Below are 20,040 nucleotides of genomic sequence, written 5' to 3'. Positions count from 1 at the left end.
GAAATTCAATTTTTTTACATTGTCTTCTCTTGATTTATAGATGAGGCCTGTTATGGCTTCTTGATTCTTGATGGTTGTCAGTTGTTTCTTAAGACATTCAGGGAAACACTCCTAGTACGTTTCCTGTTTAGATATGTGGGCGTCTGCAATGTTATCAACATGATTATCTAATGCTGCAATTGTGAAACCAGAGCTGTGAAACCGAGACCACAGAGAACCAGCCGAGTAGGTTAATGGGTCACATTTTCACGCCTTACATTCTACCAAGGGGGCACAGGCACAGAACAACAAGAACCAAGAAAGAACAATTTCTTCAAGAAAGCCAAACCAGTAAGTGCCATCGTAAGGGCTAATAAGCTGCAGAGGGCGGATGGCGCTGATAGGTAGGCCTTCTGGTGAGTTACAATACCCACAATGTGGGGTGACCACAGCCTGGACCGGAACCGGCGCTGCCTTCTGAATGAGAAGGGACATATTGAGGTGAAAGTCGACCGTGGAGTGTCACACAGGACGGTGCTGTCTAAGGTATCAGTCAGGTGGTTGGTGGGGGAACCTTCCCCTGGAGGGAAAAGAAGTTCAGTCTTGCCATGATACTTTTCAGGTGGTGCACACCTGAGATTTCAGTCAAACAGGCAGAGATTCAGACTGGGGAAAAGACTTGATCGGTCGGCAGGAGAAGCCATGTGATCAGATGACTGAGCCAAAACAGTTCGTTTTAGGTTAGGTTTCGTTGAAACGACTTACCTAGAATACTCAAACTGGGGGATCAGGTTTTTCTCCCAGTAGGTGCCAAAGGAAAAAACCATGAACATCAAAGCTAATCAAGTGATGTGCCTGAGTACAATTTAGACAGACCTGTAGCTTACTTGAGCATTTCCATGTAACTTTATAATTAAAATCCACCACGTCTAAGAAGAAAATATTGTACTTATAAATTCAATACATTTCTTTAAGAATATGAGTTACTAGTTAGGTTCCTTTGCAGATTATTAATACAAAACTCACTGGCATCTATCTATCCAACGAGGAAAATCCCCTTTTAACGAAAACCAATTTACACACAATGACTGATGAGAAGAAGAAGTAACCAGCTTACATTGAACTGTTGAATCATTTACACTTCTGAGTCTTTAGGATTACCACATCGGTGTTTTGAGGCTGTTGCGTCATCATGTGCTGGATCAGGTCCAACCAAGTCATGTCACCAAATCTAAAAGTATATGTAAGTAAAAGTATTTTTTTCGAACGTAGTCCAGTTCATTAACGTGCTGCAACCGTTTCAAATAGAGCTACATGTATTGGCTTGAATATTTGGTGGCAATCATACTTGTGAAAGCCAAACCATTGTCTTTGTGTTAATTAAAGATCGAGCCATGAATCTAGCATCATTAAATCCACTCCACCCGCTCCTCTGAGCTCAGAATGTGGATATCTAACAGCCCAATCCGTGCAGCCTGAATATTTACCCAACTTCCCTTTAAAAAAAACTCTCCCCCCCTCTCTCGCAAGGTGATACTACACAAAGGGCTGTGTGTGAGAGCTGTGGAGTAAGGGGGAGGGAGAGAGGGAGGGAGGGAGATAAAAGCTCTGCCGAAAAACATTCTGCAATTTGCAACTGGGCTGACCTCAAAACTGTCGGACACACACATCTGTGACGACTGTCAGAAGAGACGAGGAGCAAAGCGCCAGAATACATCGGAGCCAAAGGAATTCTGGAGGATCTCTGTAGAAGAAGAAAAGGAGGAACTGACACACGGCTGTGTAAACTATTGTAGACTAAGGTAAGAGATTTCTTCACACCCTGTAGGGCACAAAGAATGTAAATCACACTCAGCTGATGTGGACTCCCAAAAGAAATATTTTTAAATACTGCTAAAACGTCCACTGACTCTCTAAAGACCATTTACACTTGTCCTTCCAATGTTTACATTACATTTACTGTTCGTATACATATTGTATTACTACCCTAGTTTCGCTTTTAAGTCCGGATTTCTTTATCTTGTATATTGTTTGATATTGTTGTCCTTCTTGTTGGCTGAAAGCTACCAAACAATATTTCGCTCTATCAAGTACAATGACAAAAAAAAAAACATTTTTCAATCAGAGCCTAATATGAAAAAATATGGAAATATATTTCGTCACATTCGTCACAGTCCAGGCTCAGTTAGCTAGATAAAGAGACAAGATGTGAAGTGATTTAAACAATGTATGATTCCAAGCTAAGACAACACATGATAGAGGACGTGGAATGTTGTGCGGGAATAACAAAGAGGGAAAACCAAACCTAAAGTAGATGATACTGGCGAGAGAATGAGATGCCAGCCCGAAGGACTTTGACCCATCCGGCCCGGGGGCGGGACATCACACAAAATGGTCCAGTGCGTGGCTACCTGCCCGTCACAATGCTACTATAGACACATGAAGACATGCCAGCTGTGAGACCTCTTATCTCTTGTCTCCTCTGCCATTTGCATCGCTGTGGTGTTAACACGTTTACTCTGGGAAATGGTAAACAAATGATGTCCAGGGAAAATACCCTCATATGAGCACATCAGTCCTCACTATTGCATTTTGAGTTTGTTTCCTTAAGATATGCTGCACAGTGAAAACACCTATACAAGTGTTTAAGACAATTGAGTGAAGTATCATCCAGAGCAAGAACTTGGTCAAGACCCACAAGTGGGTTGCAGGACAATTTATTTGGGTGGACAAACACCTTTCCTAAATGTATTTCCTACTAATTTATTTAACATCCACGTTGTAGGTCAGCAGTTCACGTTTTTTGGTCCCATAGGTGACTCTGAATGTTTGTTTTGTTCTGATAATTGCGGCCTAAATGATTACACAAGAATGTGTTGCAACTGGTTCATGTGGGGTAATGGGGCGTGAGGAACGGAGAAAAAAAAGACAACAACAGGGGGAGTCTCTGACGCGCCGTTTAACAACTTAACAAGAGCGACCCAAGTGTCCTTCCAAGAAGACCCGACCCGAACTCAGTACGAGAGAAGAACTTTACCGGAGAAACTAGGGGTAAAACAGCTGGTCCCAGATCAGCCTGACCTCACAATCTGCCCATATATATATTAGAGAGAGAGAGAGAAATAATTGTATGAATAAGATGTCCTTATTATGTTAAACTTTTGGAATAAATGTTTAATATTTTACTGCAAAGAAATTATGCGTGTTTGATACCCTGTTTTGCATTGAATCATACTGGAATGTTTACTGATTGGCTGGCCCTCCCCCCCCAAAAAAATCCACCAGCCGCCACTGACTAAAATTAATTTCATGAATTGGTTTTATCATTTGTGCCTAATTGCATATTTTTGCAAGAACAAAAAACCTGGTTTACTCGTGCATGAAATGAACGGCACTCTGCAGCAACACTGGAGCTGTGGGGCGTCGTTGTCTCTGCAGACAGCGCAGTGGAAAACATATTCCTATTTCTCCTCTTCTTCTTCTGCTTTTGCGGCGGTTAGCAAGTGTTTCTCTCTTTGTTGAACATTTATTGTGAACAGACTGACTCGCAATGTATCCTAATTATATATATATATATACATATATGTGTGTGTTTGCACCCATGAACTGTTACATTATTGGACGATAAATTACAGCCTCTCGTACCTTATTGCTTATTTTATATGTGTACTCATGTCCTCAGATGGAAGTCTACACTGTTACCATAGCAACTGGTACATCCCAGTATTCAGGTACCAACAACTACATCTATGTGACCCTGGTGGGGGAGAAGGGAGAGAGTGAGCGCACCCTGCTGGATAACCCCGGACTGGACTTCTGTCGGGGAGCGGTAAGTGTGTGTGTGTGTGTGTGTGTGTGTGTGTGTGTGTGTGTGTGTGTGTGTGTGTGTGTGTGTGTGTGGAATAATAACAGGTGATAACATGTGTGCTGGTGTGCGTTCAAACAGTGATCGCAGCAACAGTTGTCCTTCTCCCTCCCTCCATCTGTCAGGTGGATCAGTACAAGGTGAAAAGCCCAACGCATCTGGGCACCGTGCTGCTGGTCAAACTGGAGAAACAGAAGTACTGGTTGGAAGATAACTGGTTCTGTCGCTATGTCACGGTGGAGCCTCCAGGTGGACACGTAGTGCTGACTTTCCCGTGTTACCGCTGGCTCATAGGAGACATCAAAGTGGAGATAAGAGAGGGAACAGGTAGGAACGTTTCTATGAGTTTCCAATGAACTACTCATGTTAACCTGCAGCTCTTACATGCAGGGAGACTAATTGTTGACAGCAGTACTATTGTGTGACAGCACAAGGCAGATAACACGCAAATCCTGATGCCTGTGTAAACTGAGCCTTCATAATAATCTTTTGCACGACTCAGCCAGTGCCTGGATGAACGGACTAGTGTTGACTCGGAGGTGCAGTGCTATTTGATATCCATTATGTTGTTGCCTGAATGTCAAGTTGTAGGCTAAACTGTTGGCTAAATGACTTGGTTTAACTTATAGAGAGGCTTATAGCAATGGCATGCACTTTTAAAATGTCAATGATGACCCGCTGAATATCCATCATGAATTGATACATTTCTAAGAAACAGAGAAGACATTGGAATGTGGTAATAAAAACCCTTTAGAATGACCCTCGCCTGACTGTCATGTAAACACCCCCCACGCCTCCCGGCCCAGAAGCACCACTGTCTCAAGGGAAAACACTACACCGCCTCAGAACAATAACAGGACGATCAAAAGCTGCTCCGGCCAGACGGGGCTACTACATACAAGACCACCCAACCACCTGTGTGTGGAGAAGCGGACCATACTATGGAGCTCTGCCTTGTCTGCCTTCGACTATCATACCCTTGTAACTGGTATAACTATCATGCTTCAGTTAAAGAAAAACAAGAAGAGGAGGCCTAGTTTAAAAACAGGTTTAGGACTTCTCAATGTGCTTGGAAAAGGAGTTCACTGAATGTTGTTGAAATGATGTTGTTTCATTTTACTGTAAAACTAAATAAAACATAACTTAAAACAATGTTGGTGCGGTGGTCACGGGGGCCCCTGTCGGTCTGAGTTGTTGCTAAAGGCGCTCCTTCCTGTCTCCCTGCTCATGTAGCCAAGATGCTGAGGGATGACTCCTCGCCCCAGCTGCTCGCACACAGGAGGACAGAGCTGCAGGAGAGACAGGCGACTTACAGGTTTGACACACAAAATGACACGACAAACACGGGTCGCGTTCAAGGGTCTTATGTTTTCATAGTCATGTCATGCTGTGGGTGCCTGTCTTTCAGATGGACGACATGGGGTCCATCGATCCCCAGATGTATTGATGCTAAAACCGAAGCAGATTTACATCAAGATGTGCGCTTTGACAACGAGAAGCGGAGTGACTTTGAACATTCATTACACTATGCGTGGGTGGCACACACACACACACACGTCTATCTCTCCATTCTTGTGAGGACCTCCACTAACAACATGCATTTCATGGCCTCTAACCCTGACCTTAACCAGCCCAAGTAATTCTAAGCTTATCCTTAAAACCTTCAAACAGTCTCTAAGGTACAGAGGGCCACTCAGTTCATGAACAGCCTCACTACGAGGGTACACTGGTCCTCACAAAGTCTTTCAGTCCGTAGAAGGGAGTTGAGTACCTACAAAGCTCTGTCTAATCAGATCTGCAGGCCCAACCATTTGATGAACCCTAAAAATGAGTGGACACGTTCTTCCCGTCAGCTTGCTGGAGTTATCCCTGAAGAAGCTGGCCATCACTTTCGGGAAGTCCTGGAGCGACCTGGACGATTTTAAACGGATCTTCTGGAAGCTGCGAAGCCCCATAGCTGGTAGGTAAATACACACTACACACTCCTCCCAAAACTGCATTGGGAAAGTGACCTTCTTATACATGAGAAATGCAACATGTTCTACAGACATCCTTTTTATGTACACACATTATTTATATTGAAGAATCAGAATTCATAAATGAACAAATAACACAAATAAAGTGAAATATGATACTTCTGCTTTATGCATTAACCATCATGGTTAAAGAAAACATATGTTAAAATGCAAATAACTACTGTTTCAATGTTTAACATTGAATGAATTGTTTTTCCTTGTGAAATAATAATAGTTTCAGTGTGTTATCAGACCTGCCAGTAGTAAATGCAAAGCACTGTCGTTAGTTTTCATGAGATGAAAACAAGCTTCTACTTTCACGAGATGTTCATGTGTTTGCCAAAAGAACAACAATCACAGCTTGGAGGCGGAACCACGGCTTTACCTGTCATTGCTGACACAAGCTAATAGACCTTCACACAACTTCCGTATTTGTTAGCATTAAAAAGAGAAGCGCTTGTGTCTGCAGCAGACGACTACGTTTTAGGGATCACTGTTTGAAACCAGAGGCGGTCCCTAGCCTTTTTCCTTGGAACCATTTCACCCCTAATGGAAAAAGGGAGCCTGTGTATAAGCGGTGCCAAAAACGTCTGTAGGAATCGAGATAAAGGAAACCGCTGGACCACGATTATTTGTAAACAAATTTGTACCCGTTATTTGTTTAGTTCTTTTTTGTGACTGAATTTTCCTCCACCAGTCTTGCAACGTCAACAAAATGTAATTGTAGGTAAATCTGAGAGCAAAGTCTCGGATCCATTTTCTCCTGATGTGTGGACGCTTGACAGGACGTTCACCTCCACATTGATTACACATTTCAGGTTATTGTGAAAAAGGTCTATAGCAGCAATGAAATACAACCTGACCGTGGGGTTTCCATTTGAATAAGGCAACGCAAGGCATCCAGATGAAAATCAAGTCAGTTGTTAAAGACACAACTATTAATAGTTCAAATTATACAATCTTACCTCTAGACGTGGTGAGTCCTTAAGCCCACATTCCGGGAAGCCCACTTGGGCTTTGAATCTCTCAAAGGTTAAAGGTCTTCAAGTCCAACGTTAGCTGGCTAAGGAGCTTTCTAGCTGGCTTGCTGTTCATGGACAGCAGATATGTGGATATTTATTTGGGCTCTAGAACATAAAATATTATATGAAATATTACTCAAATTACATAAATTATATCTATGACAGTTGAACTCATCACCAATCACAATTTTGGGGATTTTCCTTCTAAAATATCCATTTATTCTGCTTCAAGCAGTATGACTGTCTTCTGTACAGGCCTGTCAAGATAGACTGGCTTAGTAGTACGTTTTCCCGTTATATAGGGTTAAGTCACTCACTCACGTTTTATTTCATAAGAGTTTTATTTTTCTGACTCGTCCATAAATCCTAGGGTACACTTGTGTAATCTTGCTAATCTCCATTTATTTTGTGGAGAGTCGTCCTCGTTTAGCATGACAATGTCGTTCAACCTTTGCGTTTCTTTTGTCCATATATGTCTTTATCGAAGTGCATCAAAATATTACACAAAAGACATAAATTATATGTATGACAGTTAAATCCAGGGTTCCTTACTCATGTAGAAAGGACGTGTGTGTCCTTTCCTTAGAATACTGCATGGACCACTGGAAGGAGGACAGTTTCTTTGGCTACCAGTGTCTGAATGGCTCCAACCCAAGGATGATCCAGAGGTGCAAGAAGCTGCCAAAAAACTTCCCTGTAGTACCGAACATGGTGCAGCGCTCCATGGCTAACGGGACCAGCCTGGACCTCGAACTCAAGGTTGAGGAATATTGTCGATACGATCTAATGTGACGCAACAAGTGACAACAAAACAAAAAAAGCATTTGCAGAACTGTGTAATGGGTCTGTTCATTCAGCTCATGCTCTCTGCTCCTTTCACGTCCATATTCTTCATAATGTTTTGCTTATCTCTGCCCAGGCTGGTAATATCTACCTGATGGACTACGCCATCATGGATGGGATTCCCACCAACACAATCAGGGGCAATCCTCAATACATCGCTGCTCCACTCTGTCTCCTTTACCAACACCCAGATGAGGGACTCATACCTATTGCGATACAGGTATATCATTCACACCCATTATGCCCATTGACCTGCAAGTACTGGACTCAGCATGTCATTGGTGTGCATGCACACACTAAGTATTTGTAATAGCACCTGAAAGTCAGGGATTTTAGGTGCTATTCAACATGCAAATAAATATTGAATGAAGATTTGAGAATCTTTTATATTTAACATTAGTGAATGCACCGTTAGAATACTGAAAATAGTGGAATCTTCAGAGGAAACCTGTATTTGACAGAAAATATAGAAAAACCTTAAAATACTTTGAACCTGATAAATATCGTACAATTACAGAAAAAAAGAAAATCTGAAATAATTTTGTGAATGCAAATAAGATTTGATCAAAATCTCAGAATATTTTATCCCAGCACAAGAATATTGAATTTAATTCTGAAATATCGTCTAGAAAATCTGTGAAAATTCAACAAAAACTTCCCAAACAACTTAATAGATGGTTAAAATACATCAGGAAATCATAAACTGCATGGTCTAGGAGTTCCCACACATGAAGTTCAGGGGACCTTTATTGCAGTAGAACAGGGCGCCTGTAACAGTTCCTCCTTCTTGTCCTCAGCTGGAGCAGACTCCGGACATGGACACGATCATGTTCCTCCCCAGTGACCCGCCCCTGGCCTGGCTATTGGCCAAGATGTGGGTTCGTCACTCTGAGTTCCAGGTGTTCCAGTTGCTTTCTCACCTGCTCAGGACCCACCTGGTGATAGAGGTGTTTTGTGTGGCTACGCTGAGACAGCTGCCGGCTGTGCACCCAATCTATAAGGCAAGTCATATTGTTCAGAACTGCAGTTTTCAGTCGTCTTTGCCTCTGATTGGTTGTTTTATCCGGTCAGGATGCACAAAGGCCATTAGGAGGACTAGAAGGAAGCTGAGGCCGCTGATTTCTTCACAGATTATCCATCTAATGTACTACTGTCAGGATATAGTACATGTCATGACAAAAAGTTGTTTTCAGTGAAGATACCAACTGCAGCTTTTGTTGTTGGTGCTATTATTTGAGACTCTCTTCTTTGTCTTCCCGCTGCAGCTCATGGCGCCTCACCTGCGTTACACCCTAGAGATCAACTGTAGGGGGCGCAGTCAGCTCATCTCGCCCGATGGCATCTTCAAAAGGGTGCGTCACCAGGCCCTCCGCCTCATCACAGACACCTCATTGATTTAAAAGATGGTGATTACAATGTGCAGGTTGTGTCTACGGGTGGCGAAGGCCTGATGATTCTGGCCCAGAGGGAGTACAAGACGCTGACCTACCGCTCTCTCCAGCCTCCCCATGATTTCCCTGACAGAGGCGTCTCCCATCTTCCAAACTATTTCTACAGAGAACACAGCCTGATGCTGTGGGAGGCCATACACAGGTACTACACCGTATGCTCATACTAGCTCGTAGGAAACTACCGCTTGCACTGCTTTTTGCTACCTGAATATGCCATGATTGGCTTGATGAGTATGCCCCCAGAATGTAGACGCTTAAATCCAATTTTGTGATGTAGTAGAATTTTGGTTATTTGGGGTTGAAAAATTGAGCTGTTTACACACAGCTTTATTTAAAAGAGCTATTAGAAGAAAAAACAAACAAGATCTTGATTGTTTTTCCATCCCAGGAATCAATAAACACAACAAGATACCATTTCAAGGTGCCTTGGACACGCTAATATGCTCCTCTGGATTTTAGTGCGTTGGAATGAGTTCCAGAAGTGTTTGGTGTTTAAATGATGCTCGCAAGCTCACTTAGTGCTATTGATTTGAGGGGATTGTTTTGAGGGCACTACTGAGGGCCAGATGCATTTACCTTATCTTTCCTTCAGTTTTGTCTCAGGCATGGTGAACCTGTACTACCGATCGGACCATGATGTGCAGGAGGATCTTGAGCTCCAAGCCTGGATTAGCGACATTTCACTGGAAGGCTTCACAGAACTCCCCAACTTTGGTCAGTTATTAACATCCTCCATGTTTATCCTTATAAACACCGACAAGTATTTCGCCAGCACAGCATTTTTATAAAGATCCTAGAGGTACTATATAGAGCTTTTACAAAATCATTGTGATACTGGCATTGTGCAAACTAACCAACCAAAAATGTGACATTTGGTACATATTGAGACGTCAGAAGGATTTGGCACTTAAGCAAGCTCCTGAGTATACCTTTGCCTTTCTATAGCTCCCCTACGGCACTACCTGTGTGCAGCTACTTAGCAAAACATGAGTGGATATCTTCAGCTAACTCAACCGGACCCCTGGTGCTTCATAGAATAGGCTTGCTGGGACTTTATCAGCTAGAGTTACCAAGCAACCAGCAGCATAAATCCTTCTGACGTCTCAATATGTACCAAAATGTCACATTTTTTCAAAAATGACAGGAATCATGTGGTTATTGTGCAGTCAGAAAATCTATATTATTTGTGCATGTAATTCCTGGTGGTGCATATCTGTTCAGGTCTGCCCAGTAACCTCGGCACCAGAGAGGAGCTCTCCACCCTGCTGTCAGTCTCCATCTTCATCAGCACAGCCCAGCACGCTGCCACTAACAACGGACAGGTGCTTGAACCCCACGAGGAGTCGGTGCAGTCACGCCCCCCCCCAGCGCCTTTAACCCAGTCCTCTCTCTGCTGATGTTCTTTCAGTTTGACTGGTGTGCTTGGGTCCCCAACACCCCCTGCACCATGAGACAACCTCCACCAACAGACAAGGATGCTGTCACCATGGAGATGATCATGGCCAGCCTTCCTGATGTGAGCCAGTCCTGTATGCAGATGGCCATCACGTGGCATCTGGGACGAGCACAACCAGACGCAGTGAGTCCATCTATGTCTGCATTTTTTGCCAATAGATCAAATAGATTAAATGAGGACTCCAAATTGTAATTTTGATAAGAGGACATTGCAGATAAGTGAAATGCAAGTATGCAAGCCGTCGGAGGCAAGTCAGCCAGACATCATTCTGGTGATCAGTTTTCTACGTGTGTTGATGATTTAAGGTGAAAAAAGAGGATTTGTTTGTGGTTGCAATACTCATTTAGCCCACAAGATAAAATGCACCAGTATTCCAGCTTCTAAATGACACAAAATACCATACATGAATCTTGTGTTGAAAGTACATGCTCTTAAGTTACAAAGACAGCCCTTTAGAAAATAATTAACCAGCAGCGTGCTGGTTAATTATTTTCTAAATAAATTGGATTAGCACAGACCGGCTGGTCTTTCAGACAGAAAACCCCACCATGACACCAGAGGCTGTAATCTTCACAAATATTTTAGAAAATAATGCAGTGTGGTTTCTTCGGTCTAGATTCCGTTGGGTCAATATGCAGATGAGCACTTCACTGAGGGGCGGGCCAAAGAGCTGATTGACAGGTTCCAAGCCAAACTGAAGGTGATTGAGGAGAACATTATGAGTGAGAATGAAGGACTGGAGCTTCCGTACCTCTTCCTCCTGCCAAGCCGGATAGAAAACAGCATCACCATATAGGAGAGACCAACAGACCCCATTTGCTCAGGTGATTAATTGGAAATTTTTTTTAACAAGTGCCAAGTTTGATCATGTGTTTTTAATTTGAAAAGGTTTTTACCACATTGTTGTGACCATATATTCTGGTAGTCACAATGACGGCAGTTTGTATTGAAAAGCTGGGAAGTCATAAAAAAAAGTTAAACTTTGAAGAAGTGGGTTGGTGGCAAATAAACAGTGTAATCGAGCTGACTCAGTGATGAACATACCTTTAATGGTTGAAATGAATGATGGACAGAATTTCAAGCGTCAAAAGTAATCAATAACTTATCACTAACATTCCACACAAACATTAGTTTGAAGCACAGCAAGTATAATGGTCAGGACAAATTCATTTTCAACAACAATCACTGTGAATCTGGACATCAACAAATATTATAGTTTTTGTTTCATACATTTTTAGAGAAAAGATTGGCACTTGTGGTCAGAGGTAGAATTAATCTCATTTGAAATGAACCGATCTGCCCCCACACGGCATCCAAATACCGTCCCTGGGCGCTCCTCGGTCCAACAAGTGCTGCTAGTGCACCAGGTACGCCTGGGAAAGAACACGACAATTAAGACAAAACATGTTTGAATACATCTTCAATCAGTTTTAATTAGTATTTAAATTGCTTTTAAATAAGTATCTCTATAGAATTTACATTTTCAGCCCCCTTTTTGGTAGTTTTTAAGGAAAACATGATTGCTATCTTGACTTTGATGATATTTCAGAGGCAACATATCGATCACATATTCAGGTTAATACTTCAGGTTCTGCTGTAACTTTTCCATTCTCATGGAATCTGAATGACTTGTTGGGTCAAGGACGCTTTCTGCTCTAGACACAGGTCCACCGCAATGTTTCAACGCTTCCTCAAACTGAGGCTCACATCTTGTTGCTGGAAGATATTGTTCAAGGTTTTTTAATAAAAGAACAACCACAAAGCCAAATAGATAGAATCACCTTCTGCTTGTTGAGCCTCAGCTGGCAGCCGGAGAAGACTGCAAACAGGATGTAGATACCGGCTGCTATGAAGCAGTTGTAGCCCACCTTGTTGTACAAGGCGTAGATCCTCTCAGGGCTCCCACTGGGGGGGGGGGGGGGGGGCACACACATCACCAGCATTAAAACCTACCAAGCAGTGCACTTAAACTTCAAAAAGGAATTTTCGACATGGGGATTTTTCTGCGAGAGAAACTGTTGACAGTGTTAAAAAAAAAGTGGTGATGTGTCAACGACTGAACAAACAACCGCAGCAGAAGGCATCAGAAATATCTGCTGAAACCGCGGTGAGTCTGCTCTCTCCTCGGTCCAACATGAGGACAGGAGGAGCGACCATACAATGGCTCGTTGGTGGATACGTGTACGGTCCTAGGCGACAGAGTGCCCACAGCTGACACTACTGCACGCTAACTTCAGCAGGTGTAAACCCCCCGTAACGTGGGTCCGAGATCCGACCCACCCTGCCTTTAGGTGGACGACAGACAAGGCATTGTGCGGCCAAGCCAATGTTGGCGTGAGGGGTGATGGCCTTACTCTTGGTAGATGCTATGGTCAATCACAGGCACGTCTTCAATCAGTACCGCTGAATGTGTTGTGTAGAAGATGCCCAGCATGGCCTGAGGAAGAGATGGATACTCGTGAAGGGCACACCAAGATTCTATCAACGTCCTAAATAATTAGTAAAAAATAACATTTGAGGCTCGTTATGAGATGAAGACCTGACATGACCCCAAAACTCAGGATAACGCATGATATTATTGATAAATATTTAAATACCTCACCAAATAAAAGGTGTAAAATTCAGGCAAGCAGGCAAAACAAATGTCTCAAACAAGCTAGAAAAATGTTTCTATTAAACAATCAATTACTAACGAATGTTTACCTCCTTTACCTTAATTATTTCCTGCAGAAACTAAGTTTGATTTAGAGATGATGGTGTAGTTTTAAGATCTTTCTGGAAGTCGTAATTTAGGATAATTGCACTACCACATTTATTTAAAAAATATATGGAATTAAAAAATAAGATGGTACTGTGTTTAATCTTTTTTATCAACGAGGGAGCAAATTAAATTAAAAACTCTATAGGAAACACGTCGTCTTCTTTAGACACAAACTGGGTTTGCTTGAGATGAACTCTGGTCCTCGGGCGCGATCACCGAGGAAGACACAAAAGAGAAAATCCCACTCACCAACATTATGACCCCCCATGCGCTCAACACAAGCCCACACGCGGCGAGTTTTGGTCCACAAATCAAGCCACGCATGATTAACTTCTGCTCTCTGCTAAAGAAAGTCGAGTTGCTGCTCCGACATGGGTCACTCGTCCTGTCAGATGACTGTGACTGGACACCCGGAAGTGCCTGGATTGTTCAGAGATGAGCGTTACTCAGGGACCTGGATTTTTTTTTTGCTTTTCAATAAAGTTAATTACAAACACCCTTCATCATTCAAAGATATAGATGGTCGGTTTCCACTCGTGTTACTGGTGTCAGAAGGTAACAGCGGGTGCTCCTACAAACATTTAAGTGAACCGTGCACCACGTGACCGTCGATCTAAAAGTCACATGTCGTTCGTATTGCTGATGCTGCATTCACGTAATCTCGTTTGAATAGGAAAGACAATAAAAATATTCGTTCTGCAAGGCATTATTTGAAAGTGGTTAGTTCCACCGTGTGGTCACAGCACAATATATGAATAGGCTGAAAATCTACTGTTGTTGTGTCGGAATTATTATTAAGTAAACCCATATACAAACCATGTATATATTCGTGTATATTGTGTATATTTTTCCAATATATTTCAGTTGCAAGTATAATAAAGTAAGTAATAAAGTACTGCCTTTAGGCTGGTTGTTTTTATGTTGTAAATACATATATTTTAATACAAGGAGATTTCCCTTGAACGGCTGTAGAAGAATAAACCAATTAACTTGGGCTGCATTAATGTAGTGTACAAGATTTAAAGGCCTTTGTTAACTTTGGTGTTGAAATGGAGACTCTGAAAAATGAATGAATAACATGCTAAATGGTTGTAGGTAGTTTGACATCCAATCCCTAGATCATGATAATATTATATTATAGTATACTGTAAATAGAACAAATGAGTAGCCCCGCATTCTGCGCAGATCTTCATGCGCATCTTCTGCGTATGAAGATCTTCAGTATTTTTGAAAGTCCCAAAAGCTTTCAAAAGCACACGCTTATAATTGAAAAGACTTCCAAGTAGACACAAGTATCAATGACTGGTTGAAACACACTTATTGTAAGTCGCTTTGGATAAAAGCGTCAGCTAAATGACATATAATAATGTAATGTTAATAATGACTGATGACTATTGACCTAATTGCAGCACCCTCACGGTTATTTATGTAACACCATTCATTAATTTAAAGATTGTACTGTCATTGAGCAATACAAGAAGAGCTAAAACTTCCATCGCTCACTTTTCAATTTCTGTAATGTGGCGCTATCACTAAACGTGGAGATTACGAGGAAACATTGAAGGCGGCACCGCCCGTGTCGTTGTACTCAGTGATGTGACCTGGCCCGATGTGTCTCTGGTCTTAACTTTCCCCCAGCAAATTTAAAACGGCAATAACACGATGCAGCGTTTGATTCCAACGTTGGGCATCTCCTGGTACCGACACTGAAAGCGCCGGAGGAGGAGATCTCTCGATCCCCTGCTACATCATGAGGAGCACCCCATGCTAACTTAGCTAGCCAGCTACACTGTTAGCATCTTAGCAGCTGTCCCGTCCACTTGAAGGCATAACTGAGACCAGTACAAAGACCATACGGAGTTTATAGTAACAGGGAGACCAGCACAATGACCTCAGCTTCTACTAAAGTAAGTCCTTATTTTACACCAAAAATACCGAGACGTAAAGCTAGTTAGCCAGCTGGGGATATTATTACCGTTGAGCTATAATGCTTGCATCCTGCAACGAGCCCCTCGGCATTTTTCCCGCTGCTGCTGGTCACCTGACCATTGACATGTGGATTCAGCGAGGTCCGATGTTTTGATCAGTTCTGTGCGAAGCGCTTTGAGTTGTCTGCACTGCGTTTCACAGGTCGGCGAGATCTTCTCCGCAGCTGGAGCTGCCTTCACCAAACTCGGAGAACTAACCATGCAGCTTCACCCAGTGGCGGACTCCAGCCCCACAGGGTAATGCACACCCCAAATACCCCGAAAATCTTAACAGAGTGTTTGTAGGTGTGTAGATGCTTCTAACCCGTGTGGATGCTCATCTTAACTCAGAGTGAATACTAAAGTCAGTTCAGTTCCCTTCCTCCCTCCAGTGGTCAGACCAAGGGCTCCGTGAAGAGGAAGCTGTACGAAGACGGAGCTCTGTGCGCCTCCTCGGATGGGCCCAAGAAGGTCATCAAAAAAACCTTTGCTAGTGTTGCCATGGCGACAAAAGCGACTCCATCCGTCATCTCGGTTCCGAAAGCTCAGGTTGCCATGGCGTCAGGACTACAGGGTTCCCCCTCCAGGCAGCCCACGCTGAAGAAGCAGAAAACCGGAGGTGAATCTGGAAAACTGCATAACACATGACGTATTCTGATATCAATGATCCAATGACGTCACCATAAACTGTGTCTGTGCATGCACACGTGACATGACCTTCATGCTGAAAACGTGACTTAATTGTCGCATCTACGTACGTGGATTCACTCCCAGAGACGCAAATATATAAATCAAATATATATTTTACTATTATTGACAAAATGGGCAAGTAACTTTAATCTGATTACTGGTTTGGATATACTAACGCGTTAGATTACTTGTTACTGGAAAAGGTGGTCAGATTAGATCCTGGCATCACTGCATGTTATACTACTCGACCAGTAGGATCACGTGACATAAATTATTTTGCATATACAATGCACACATACAACAACAGCTACTATTGAGCTAGCTCACCTAGCACCACTGAGCTAATGTGTATCTGTGTATTGTGTGTAGATGTGACCCTCAGTGCTCTCAACGACTCAGATGTAAACAGTGATCTTGTGGACATCGAGGGACTGGGGGAAGGATCCAACTCCAAAAAACTCAACAACTTTGATCAAGGTGAAGTTGCAGAATGCATCACACAGTGGGGGGGGGGTAGTAATGTGGAAGAAGATTTGATTAGACAAACACACACGGGTCTGACACATGGTTTATTGCTAGTAGTGTCGTTAACAACGAAGGATTTAGGAACATTTAGAGGCTATTAATCTGGTTGATATTTTAGTTGCATTTCCTCTATGTATCTACAAAAATGATTGTGTGTATCCTTCATTTCCATCAACACACACACACAGACACAAACACACACGCTCTGTGTTTTATTGTGACTCAAAGCCACAGACCCCGTCCTGATGCCTCACAACCATCACTCTGCTGAAAATAATCCCCAGCAAACGCACTACTTCCTGCAATGTTGCTCAAAACTATAGTGACTAACTGTCTTTTGGAATTGCTAAGCGTTTAAAATAGTACGATGCAACCACATGTTGTTGAGCTGTGCCCTCAGAGGGCGAGTAGCTTCTTAAGTAGAAATGTTAAGTGTTGCTGCTTTGTGTCTCCACAGATAACTTGGACTCGGGCCTCATCTTGAACTCCGGTGATCTTCCTTTGCTCTCCCGTTGACCTTTTACCTTCTTTGGACTTGAAATGATGCACTCAGAACGATGACAATAAGAGCAAAGCGGCGATGAACTGGACTTCTCATTTGAGCCTGAAGCGGCATGAATTTTGTGCGATGTCATGCAGGACTCGTCCAATCCTACGCCACTCCTGAGAGAGTTGTTGGCACCAACGTTTTTTTTTTTTTTACCACAATTCTTTTTAATTGAGAACATTTTGCCTTCTTATTGACTTTAAATTTGTATGTACGTCCAGAAAGTCCCAAAAGACCCAGAACAGCAAGGATGGTCTTCCAGCATTGGTACTGCCTGTGTTTTTTTTTTTTTTAAGTCAGGAAAAGCAACAGAACGCAGCAGAGAAATGACGCCTTTGATCCAGATGCCCCCGATGCCGAGGCAGATGTTTGTCTGAGCAATGTAAAATATTTTACTCTATTTCATGTTCAAATCAGTTGTGCAAAACTCAAACAAAAGTTTGATTCAACTGATGGGTTAAACATATTGCACCAGTTATTAGAATTAGAGTATTTAGAACAAAACAGAGTGATGGTTCTGGTATATTTTCAATGTTAACCTGCCATTAAAATGTGTTTAGGTGGACAAGACAGTAGAAATCTGGTCATACACCTTTCATAACGGTAAAGGAGATTTTTTTTTTTTTTTTAGCTCCTGATCCATAGTTTGTTCTGAAATAATACAAATGAACGAGCCATGCAGCTGCGCCTGTCTTCTGCTGGTGGCTTTGAAGAGAACCTAGGAAATGTCTCGGGCTAAAACAAAGTGGGGAAGATTTTCACATGTTTTAGGGTGTCTCGGTACGTTTTCACACGACTTAGCTCACGTGCTGCAACTCCTGTTTTTCTAAACTCCATCACCTAACACTGGAGATGAACCCCATACAGCCCCACTTATTAGAATATAATAATACTAATTTTTAACTTACTCTCTTTCTGTAGACAAGCAGGCGAGTTAACACAATGATAAATACGCACACAGTGCACTGTTAAGCGGGGGACGAGGCCCATTGACTGCCCCCTCCGCTGCTGGATTCAATGCGCTGGCTAACTGATGCTAATTGCCGCTGTTTTGAAGCCTAAAAACACAACGTGGAAGTTTGGCATTAAAATTCTTAATGCCAAACCCAAACTGTCACGAAACCAATTCATGGTTTGGTGACAGTATTGTTCTGATCCTAGAGTTCAAACACCACATGTTGACTAAATAAGTAGAATCATCTCTCATAGTAGTTGGGCACCAAAACCAATACGTGAGTATTTCTGCACAGTGTATTTGGTACTTTGTGATATTAGACTCACACATTTGAATCATTGTTTTACAGCTTATAGCAACTATAAAAAAATAAAACAATTTCTGCATTTGGTAAGGTCTTCTTTTGAATGCATTTATTGGCATAATTTGACACATCATGGTATATTGAGCATGCAGGCCATCTACGGTATTAGTTTCAAATAGTTTTAATTAAGCAGCAGTTACAGAAATACCTTCAGTAACATGTGGGCACAAACACTATATGACACCAATGTTAAACTATTGAATTTGTTTATTAATTATCTGGTGTAGAAACACCAAATTGCCTTTTTATCCATTGGTCGGGAGTAGATTTTAATGGTTTCCTCCCTTTTCTCCGAAAATGTTTAGAATTAGGACAGGGAATGTCGCATTGTACAAGTAAAGCCTTCAGAGACTAATTTGATTTTAGGCTGTACAAAACAAAATGAATTGATTAAACAAGTTTATAAACACAAATAAAAGCCTTTCTTTGTATATGCTGAGAAATAAATATAACGCTACATGTTCATTTTGACACGTCAGCACGTTGGAATGAGAACTATCTTCCTTTCTTCACACAAGAACAAACCTTGAGGATGAACGTGTCTCTCTGGTCCAGTTTGAGATCCATCTCGCTGATAGGTACAAGGAAGGAGCGAACGTCTTCATGTTCAAACATTGGGCTTTTATTCATGGTCCTACCTGTAAGCATTTGACGACGAGCATCAGTGTATCTGACGATGAAGAGGATTGCGTGTCTAGGGGCAGCAGCACATATCATACTGGTAACACAGACCCACTACCAGTAATGATGTGCTGCTACAGCACGACACACGAGGCTCACACACCTTCTCCGGAACTAAAGGACACCAACGAGGAAATGCAAGCCACAAACAACACGTGCTGCACAGCTCTTTATTATTTCCTCTGGATAATCCCCCATCGAGTGGATGAGTAGAGAAATTAACTCTGTGATGGGGGGGGCTCATCTTTTTTTTAAAGAATGTATTTATTCTTAATGTTCCGGCAGGTTTCATTGAACTGTGCTCTCATTTTCTCAATCCATGCTTAATATTTATTAACCACAAATTTCCACCTCATCACTTTAAAAGCCACTATAACTCAAATCAGCCAATCAGATGCGGTTAGATTTTATGATTTCAATACACAAATACTACTTCAAAAATATTCACACTAATCAAGTTTGTCCATAGTCTGCTTTCAAAGTTGTTTATGCAGAGAAAATCACCAGCACTCAAAACCTCGTTATTGTAAAAGATAAAAGACAAATTAAAGCATTAATATGTTTTGGAGTCCAGAAGCATTGATGGGAGGAGCAGCAGTGGTCAGTGGGAGCACTGGGATGCGTCTCATTGGGAATCCCGAGGCTCACGGTGGCAGCACAAAATGATTTGGAGTAATTCAGCATGAAATCTGCAAAACATGATGTGCTGCTAGAGTGCCCCCCGAGACAGGACTCCGTCAGGCTACACCCAAAGACCGAAAGGGGACACATCGGTCAGTTGTCACTAGTTTGTTCATGTTCATTTATTACGATCAATTACGAATGTATTTTATCTTCCATAACAACACCGTCATAAATAACTTAAATATATAATACACGCTTATTGGCTTAATATTGTTTGCTTTGTCAGCTTACTTCA

The 20,040-nt window shown here is 42.2% G+C and overlaps 3 protein-coding genes across 4 annotated transcripts; 2 read left to right on the top strand and 1 right to left on the bottom strand.

The window, feature by feature from the left end:
• The first annotated feature begins 1,596 nt into the window (after positions 1-1,596).
• alox12 (arachidonate 12-lipoxygenase) lies at positions 1,597-11,669 on the top strand. Its single transcript, XM_037479086.2, has 15 exons — positions 1,597-1,781; positions 3,662-3,808; positions 3,970-4,171; positions 5,078-5,159; positions 5,253-5,375; positions 5,698-5,804; positions 7,468-7,640; positions 7,801-7,944; positions 8,522-8,725; positions 8,990-9,076; positions 9,148-9,317; positions 9,768-9,889; positions 10,397-10,497; positions 10,584-10,754; positions 11,248-11,669. Exons 2-15 carry the CDS (start codon positions 3,662-3,664, stop codon positions 11,425-11,427), a joined length of 2,013 nt encoding a protein of 670 aa, XP_037334983.2. The 5' UTR covers positions 1,597-1,781; the 3' UTR covers positions 11,428-11,669.
• On the bottom strand, positions 11,659-13,987 carry rnaseka (ribonuclease, RNase K a). Its single transcript, XM_037479090.2, has 4 exons — positions 13,642-13,987; positions 12,986-13,068; positions 12,413-12,536; positions 11,659-12,004 (listed from the first exon to the last, which is right to left on the bottom strand). The coding sequence occupies exons 1-4, from the start codon at positions 13,714-13,716 to the stop codon at positions 11,987-11,989; spliced, it is 300 nt and encodes a 99-aa protein (XP_037334987.1). The 5' UTR covers positions 13,717-13,987; the 3' UTR covers positions 11,659-11,986.
• A 957-nt stretch (positions 13,988-14,944) lies between these two features.
• Positions 14,945-18,795, top strand: zgc:92664 (uncharacterized protein LOC436695 homolog). Of its 2 annotated transcripts, none has more exons than XM_037479088.2 (5): positions 14,945-15,299; positions 15,523-15,617; positions 15,752-15,978; positions 16,419-16,526; positions 17,032-18,795. In XM_037479088.2, exons 1-5 carry the CDS (start codon positions 15,279-15,281, stop codon positions 17,088-17,090), a joined length of 510 nt encoding a protein of 169 aa, XP_037334985.2. In that variant the 5' UTR covers positions 14,945-15,278; the 3' UTR covers positions 17,091-18,795. The 2 variants fall into 2 exon arrangements, with proteins under 2 accessions (XP_037334985.2, XP_037334984.2); XM_037479087.2 differs by having other exon boundaries at positions 14,946-15,299; positions 15,734-15,978.
• Positions 18,796-20,040: the final 1,245 nt, after the last annotated feature.

The sequence above is a fragment of the Pungitius pungitius genome, chromosome 1 (genome assembly GCF_949316345.1).
Source record: "Pungitius pungitius chromosome 1, fPunPun2.1, whole genome shotgun sequence".
Lineage (NCBI taxonomy): Eukaryota > Metazoa > Chordata > Actinopteri > Perciformes > Gasterosteidae > Pungitius > Pungitius pungitius.
The sequence above is the reverse complement of the archived record's forward strand: the minus strand, read 5'-3'. Positions and strand labels throughout refer to the sequence as shown.

Excerpts from the sequence above, each read along its gene's own strand:
- rnaseka (XM_037479090.2), bottom strand. The coding sequence starts at position 13,716 with ATGCGTGGCTTGATTTGTGGACCAAAACTCGCCGCGTGTGGGCTTGTG. Across the intron at positions 13,069-13,641 it reads CATGGGGGGTCATAATGTTG|GCCATGCTGGGCATCTTCTA; the intron begins GTGAGTGGGATT and ends TCTCTTCCTCAG. Across the intron at positions 12,537-12,985 it reads GACCATAGCATCTACCAAGA|TGGGAGCCCTGAGAGGATCT; the intron begins GTAAGGCCATCA and ends CCCCCCCCCCAG.
- alox12 (XM_037479086.2), top strand. The coding sequence starts at position 3,662 with ATGGAAGTCTACACTGTTACCATAGCAACTGGTACATCCCAGTATTCA. Across the intron at positions 4,172-5,077 it reads GGAGATAAGAGAGGGAACAG|CCAAGATGCTGAGGGATGAC; the intron begins GTAGGAACGTTT and ends CTGCTCATGTAG. Across the intron at positions 5,805-7,467 it reads GCTGCGAAGCCCCATAGCTG|AATACTGCATGGACCACTGG; the intron begins GTAGGTAAATAC and ends TCCTTTCCTTAG.
- zgc:92664 (XM_037479087.2), top strand. The coding sequence starts at position 15,279 with ATGACCTCAGCTTCTACTAAA. Across the intron at positions 15,300-15,522 it reads TGACCTCAGCTTCTACTAAA|GTCGGCGAGATCTTCTCCGC; the intron begins GTAAGTCCTTAT and ends TGCGTTTCACAG. Across the intron at positions 16,527-17,031 it reads ACTCAACAACTTTGATCAAG|ATAACTTGGACTCGGGCCTC; the intron begins GTGAAGTTGCAG and ends GTGTCTCCACAG.